Source organism: Salmo salar, chromosome ssa23, assembly GCF_905237065.1.
Source record: "Salmo salar chromosome ssa23, Ssal_v3.1, whole genome shotgun sequence".
NCBI lineage: Eukaryota > Metazoa > Chordata > Actinopteri > Salmoniformes > Salmonidae > Salmo > Salmo salar.
Window position 1 is genome coordinate 27,716,057 of NC_059464.1, and position 6,880 is coordinate 27,722,936.

A 6,880-nucleotide genomic window follows, 5' to 3' on the forward strand; every position below is an offset into this window, starting at 1 on the left:
AGCTTTACACCACTCCAGCTGACACTTGGCATTACGCATGGTGATCTTAGGCTTGTGTGGCTGCTCGGCCATGGAAACACATTTCATGAAGCTCCCGACGAACAGTTCTTATGCAGATAGATCGGTTCAAATGGTAGTATAAACTCACACGCCGCCTATGAAGTCATTTCCATGGTCGGATTTTGCCTATAGGCTGCTTTGAAGCAAAGTAAGACATGCCTCATAATATGAAGTAAAACATTCAGATTTCAAACAATGCATTTCAAAATGCATACTGCCTCCAGCTCACATTGTAGCGTGGTGTTGACAGGCTGATAGTCTTTTGCCTGCACTTGAATGTTGAATGGGAGGTGAGCTTCAATTAGGCTACGAGTTGAGAAATAAAAAGTAGGCCTAGCTCTTTTTAATTGTGCACCAAAACTGTTTAACATGCAATTGCATTTAGAATTGTTGTGCAATGGGCTTATAAAAGCACATTTTACTCTTGCAGTGAGGAGCTGCAGGAGGAATCCCGCTCAAAATAAGCTCTGCATGCATGATAGTTATGTTGGATAAATCAGATTCAGGTCATGCTACATGATGACTAACGAAAATACACACGGCAATTTAATTCCACTCTATTATGCAAATTGACCTATAGACTGATTAAAAATGATGGTCAAATGTATTTCCATCAATGAATAAAAAACATTTTGCAATTGGGAGTTTTTTTTCTACCAGTCATTTTGGACTGCAACAGTTTTATTTAACAGCTTTTCATTTATTAATTTGTTTTCCAAAAGCTGACAATTGTTGGCTAACGGAAAACTCTGATTGGCAGAATAGTCAAAGTTAAATAGCTACAACAGGCTCTATCACTTCTTCCAAAACTTGCTGTAATCATCCACTTTGAAATCATCTTCGAATTCCACTGTCCTCTGCTTAACAGCTCCCTTCCTGGGATCCCGCTTCCGCATCCTCATTTTCCTTTCTTCCTCTGAGAGTGTACTGATGTCCACAGGCATCTGAAGAAGGGATACAATACCAAATCCTCACAATCAGTCTCACAATATGATTAGCATTCAAATGTAGTATTCCTGAATAGCCAAACGGATCAATCCAATTTTTGTTTTCAGTTCAAGGATGCTTACCATGAGTATCCTCTTGGGCTCTTTGTACCTAATGTTAATTGTGGAACCATCGGGTTGTACGAGCAACAGTGGATACAATCTTTCATACTTCTGTCGACTGCTTCGTACAATTGATGTCTTGTTGGAGTTGTGCTGAGTGGTTGTTGTGTGTAAACTTGATACAGGAAGGAAATGACTCTGAGCAACCACCGCTTGTAGACATCTAAAAGACAAAACATTCACAATGTTGAAACAATTAGGATCTAGAAAGGACAAACTAACAAAGGCTTAATGCAAATGTACTCAGAAGCTTGCCGCGAGCTGCCCAGTGATACGAGCCTACCGGACGAGCTAAATGCCTTTTATGCTCGCTTCGAGGCAAGCATGAGAGCAGTATATCGGGGATAGTATATCCAGAGAGAGACATGATTCCGTGAAACAAAGTATGTTACAGTCCCTGATGTCTCTCTGGAAGGAGATCCTCACCCTGAGCTCGTCTACTTTATTGTCCAGGGACTGAACATTAACGAGTAATATACTCGGAAGCAGTGGATGGCGAGCACGCCTCCTGAGTCGGACTAGAAGTCCGCTCCGAATACCTCTTCTTCACCGGCGGCGTCTTGGAGCAGCCTCTGGGATATTCGCTCTGATATCCAAAAGTCATTTCCGGCTGTATGTAATAACACAAAACGTTCTGGGCTAACAATGTAAGAAAAGATTAATTAAAAATAAATACTGCAAAGTTGCTTAGAAACAGAGCTTGCTGTTGCTAGCACATTTTTCCTAGGATATAAATATTTGGTTGTTATTTTACCTGGAATGCATATGGTCCTTTTTTAGCTGGATATTTGTAGAATTTTGACCTATTGAGTCAGACAAAATCATGTGTTCTCTACTCCAACAATTAATCCACAGATAAAAGGGGAAAGCTAGTTAGTTTTCTTTGATTAATATAAAAAAATAAACTCTGCTCATTCATCTTTCCGCTTCTTCTGGATTTGATATGGTGGTTGGCAACCAACTTTAAGGTGCATAGTACCACCAACTGGACTGGAGTGTGGACCTCTGATCTTTCAATCACGTGGGTTAGCGTGCTCATAAAAACCAATGAGTAGTTGGGAGAGGCGGGACATGTAGCACGTCAAGCATCTATTTTAGCTCCTGGCTACGCAGGCCTGCGGGAGCAGTTTGGATGAAATTATTCACAAACATGCATGTGTACATTTATTTTGCAACACGGACAGTTTAGTCAGCATGTAAGGAATAATTTTTCACTTCTCTCATTGACTTCCCCAAACCCCGGCCTGCTCGAACTGTTTTGCAAGCGTTCCTGGAAGTCTCGCGATGTTGCGCCTTGGAGTTTAGAAAATCTGTGCCGAAACGTTCGTGAACACACCAGGCGTATTCATTACGGAAACTGTTTAAGAAGCAAACAGGGCAAAACGAGTTTCTATTGAACAAATTCAGGTAGGTCCCTCCCCGTTTAGTTTGTTTCCGCTTAAGAAACGTGTTGCAACAGAATCGTCATAAATACGCCCCCAGGGGTGTATTCATTACGTATTGCAACTGAAACAGTTTACCATTTAAGAACCAAATGGTAGCAAACAAAGCAAAATCTGAATTTGTCCAATAGAAACATTTGTTTTCGTTGCAAAACGGTTTCCGTTGCAAAACCGATGAAACACTTAAACAGATTCGGCATAATGAATACACCCCTGCACAGTTGTATGTTATTTTGGCATTCAAACATGTCACATCAGTTTACAAACAATGTAAAACATTTTAAAATGTAATTAAGAGGCTGGTCCAAAATGCAAGTGTTTCCGCCTAGCTCAGTGCTTTCTGTGTTTGTGGGAGAGCCAGCAGAAAATACAGAGCGTAGGGGGTTGGTAATGTTCTATTTGCGCCGTGATTGGCTCAGTGTTCTGTCACTCATGGGGACACTACATCACTGCAAAATCTACGGGGAGAATTCGAATATTCAAGCCCCTTGGGTACTGCCATAGACTTACATTTGAAGTGCCCATCCATGGCGGCTCAAGGTCATTTGCCACAGATAAAATTACATAAAATCACGTTATATCTACCGTAGCTTTGATTGGACTGTCAACATCATACTTAGCTAGCAAGCTAAATCTTAGCCAGCAAGCTAGAGAAGCAGTCATCATCATGAATCAAGTCGGCAATCTACTGGCAAATCCTTTTTAGTTCTTGTCATATGAAGAAAAGTTAGACAAAACGTATCGGTGCTCATCAGAAATTGGACATAAAAACACAAGAGAAAACGCAAATTAAACAATGAGTGGTTTGAAAAATCAGTGGCTAACTGTAAGTGTTGCAAAGCAATCACTAGCCTGCTATTCAAGTTGGGGTTTAAGGGTCTCTTTTCCAAGCTTAAAAGGATCAACATTCACATGCAACACCAGGGGCCAGAAAAGGTTGAATACATTGGCCATGCTGTCAATCCAGCATGACTTCTGCTGTGTTCAAAACAACTGGAAACTTGAAAATCTCAGACTTTAGTTAGTTCAAGACAACTGGGAACTCTGGGGGGGAAAAACAAGCTCAGAGTGGGTAAATACATGTTGAAAGGTCACCCAACTTGGTTTGGAACTCGGGCCTCTTTTTAGAGCTAAGACCTGCAGATCACTGACGTCATGATTCAACCTTGTTTCCCCCCCCCAGAGTTCCCAGTTGTCTTGAAGGCACCATAAATCCAGAGAATGCCAGACATTGATGACAATATTTGCCCACAAGAAGGACCGCCATGCCACCTTCCTGTTCAAGTGAGCACAACAAGGCTAGTCCAAAAATGTATTGCATGCTGCTGCATAAATGTAATATGCCAGGGAAATATGTATACTGTAGCTAAGTAATACTAAGTGTATGTTGCGTAGTAAGCTGTTAGTAGCCCATGTGCCTCACCATTATAATTTGGTCTCTTTTCACCTCTTAATGGGGCGGCAGGTAGCCTAGTGGTTAGAGCGTTGAACTAGTAACCGAAAGGTTGCAAGATCAAATCCCCGAGCTGACAAGGTAAAAATCAGTCGTTCTGCCCCTGAACAAGGCAGTTAACGCCATTGAAAATAAGAATTTGTTCTTATTTTGTTTAACTGACTTGCCTTGTTCAATAAAGGTAAAAAAACAAAATAATAAATTCACCTACTGTTCTGACTTGGTGGTGCACATGTAGCCTGTTTTAGAGAAATGTCATAATTGAAAATTGTAAAAGCTTTCATTGTCTGCTTATATGCCCCCTTTATTTATCCTACGGTTCTGAATTGGTGTACAGGGAGAATACTGTAAGAACGGCCCATGTTCTGAATTCTGTCGCTGTACATTACAAAAGTGCTGAACAAAGTTATATTAACTACGTTCGTCTTCGCTCGCTAATTAATGTCTTAATCGAATTCATGGATTGCCTCTTATCCGCTCATCATTCCCTTATGCCATAGCTTGTACAAGTGATGTAAAGTACTTAAGTAGTACTTTAAAGTATTTTTACTTAAGTCGTTTTTTGGGGTCTGTACTTTACTATTGAAATTGTTGACAACTTTTACTTCACTACATTCCTAAAGAAAATAATGTACTTTTTACTCCATACATTTTCCCTGACACCCAAAAGTACTTGTTACATTTTGACAGGAAAATGGTCCAATTCACACTCTTATCAAGAGAACATCCCTGGTCTTCCCTACTGCCTCTTATCTGGCAGACTCACTAAACACATGGCTTGTTTGTAAATTAATGTCAGTGTTGTAGTCTACCTCCTGGCTATCGGTAAATTTAAAAAAAAATATATAGATATTGTGCTGTCTGGTTTGCATAATATAAGGAATTTGAAATTATTAATACTTTTACTTTGATACTTAAGTACATTTTAGCAATTCCATTTACTTTTGATACTTAAGTATATTTAAAACCAACCACTTACTCAAGTAGTATTTTCCTGGGTGACTTTTACTTGAGTTATTTTCAATTAAGGTATCTTTACTTTTACTCAAGTATGACTTTTGAGTACTTTTTCCACAACTGGTTAGTACATCGTAATTGTCAGTAGAAACAACATTTGTTTAAGCAAGTCAGCCATATCACTGTCAGCTATGTTTTTTTAAAAAGGCAGTAAATGAGGCTGAATGAATGGTTTCACTGCCAGACAATGCTCTGCTGATAGCCAGGCGGTGTCAGAGGAAGGCCCACAAAAAATTGCCAAAGACTCCAGCCACCCTTGTCATAGACTGTTCTCTCTGCTACCGCACGGCAAGCGGTACCAGAGCACCAAATCTAGGTCCAAAAAGCTTTTAACAGCTTCTACCCCAAGCCATAAGACTCCTGAACAGCTAATCAAATGGCTACCCAGACTATTTGCATTGTGCCCCCACCCCCATTTTTACTCTGTTGATTAACCATGCATAGTCACTTTACCTCTACATTTTACCTCAATTACATCACTAACCGGTGCCCGCTCACATTGACTCTGTACTGGTACCCCCTGTACATAGTCTCGCTACTGTTATTTTTAATTATTTGTTATTTTACCATTTCTTATTTGATTATTATTTTTTACTTCAGTTTATTTTAGTAACTACTTTCTTAACACTCGTTTTCTTAACTGCATTGTTGGTTAAGGGCATCTAAGTAAGCACACCTGTTGTATTCAGGGGGTTGTGACAAATACAATTGTATTTGATAGCTTTATGTTAGCCCCTAAACGTATGAGGGAACCGTTTGTCACCGTTAAAGTACAATGAATGTATTGTTACATGCAAAATCGCCACTGCAACATCTTTACTTTGGTGAGTAACGAAAGTATATTGAAGCCAATCACTAAAATAACTGGTTATATTTGTAGGGATGAATGGCAAGATAGACCGCAACGCCACTCGGAAGCCTAAGGCACTGCATCTCAGGGCAAGAGGCGTCACCACAGTCCCTGATTCCAATCCAGGCTGTATCACATCTGGCCGTGATTGGGAGTCCCAAATTGCAGCGTCATTGTAAATAAGAATGTGTTCTTAACTGACTTGCCTAGTTAAAGGTAAAAACATGTTTGTTATTTTAAATACAGGGCGTTGAATGCGGTTCAAGCCGCAAGTAACGCCCTGGAGAAGAGCTACTTGTTAGTTAACTTGCGTCCCAACGAACGTCTTCAAAACCAACACTTCGTTTATTTACCTGTTTAAAACACTCTTCGTCGTCCATACTTTCTGTAGGGCCATGTCGGATTTTAGCTAGCGTTTTTCTCAACGGAACATGAAATTGTTTGGTATTCTAGCTAGTTATCTCGCTAATCGTTATGTTTTAGATTTCTAAAAGAGAGAACAGGAAGTGGAAGGTCGTGCGCAGTTGTCCGGTAAATAAACGACGTCAGGAAACAATTACCATCCAAATGGTTCCTACATGTGATAAACCACGTCAGGAAACATATCCTGCGTGAATACAGTCATTGTTTTGAATCAATTCAAATGTCAACATTTAACAATAATGTAATACAGTTGAGTTTATTAAAGAAGAAATTATCAACTTCATGCGTAAATGTATACATGATATACTTTATTCCTAGTTATATTAATATGCTCTGTCTGTGTAGTTCAGTCCTCCTGGGATGTTTGTGGGCAGGGAACCACAGGCTGAAAAGCCGGCTGGTAATGCTGTAGCCTAATACTCATTCTCTCTGTAGCCAGAAAACAAGGCTCCCTCAACTGTCTCCCCAGTTTTGTTTGTTAATAAATTGCGGATGGTTGAAATATTTTTCTTAACTAAGCAATCCT

The 6,880-nt window shown here is 39.9% G+C and overlaps 1 protein-coding gene across 1 annotated transcript; it reads right to left on the reverse strand.

The window, feature by feature from the left end:
- Positions 1–698: 698 nt before the first annotated feature.
- Positions 699–6,502, reverse strand: LOC106584336 (39S ribosomal protein L55, mitochondrial). Its single transcript, XM_014169512.2, has 3 exons — positions 6,285–6,502; positions 1,131–1,332; positions 699–1,004 (listed from the first exon to the last, which is right to left on the reverse strand). Exons 1-3 carry the CDS (start codon positions 6,326–6,328, stop codon positions 855–857), a joined length of 396 nt encoding a protein of 131 aa, XP_014024987.1. The 5' UTR covers positions 6,329–6,502; the 3' UTR covers positions 699–854.
- Positions 6,503–6,880: the final 378 nt, after the last annotated feature.

Coding starts and splice junctions, on each gene's coding strand:
- LOC106584336 (XM_014169512.2), bottom strand. CDS start 6,328: ATGGCCCTACAGAAAGTATGGACGACGAAGAGTGTTTTAAACAG. Junction 1,333..6,284: donor ACGAAGAGTGTTTTAAACAG/GTAAATAAACGA, acceptor TTTGTCTTTTAG/ATGTCTACAAGCGGTGGTTG. Junction 1,005..1,130: donor AGCCCAAGAGGATACTCATG/GTAAGCATCCTT, acceptor TCCCTTCTTCAG/ATGCCTGTGGACATCAGTAC.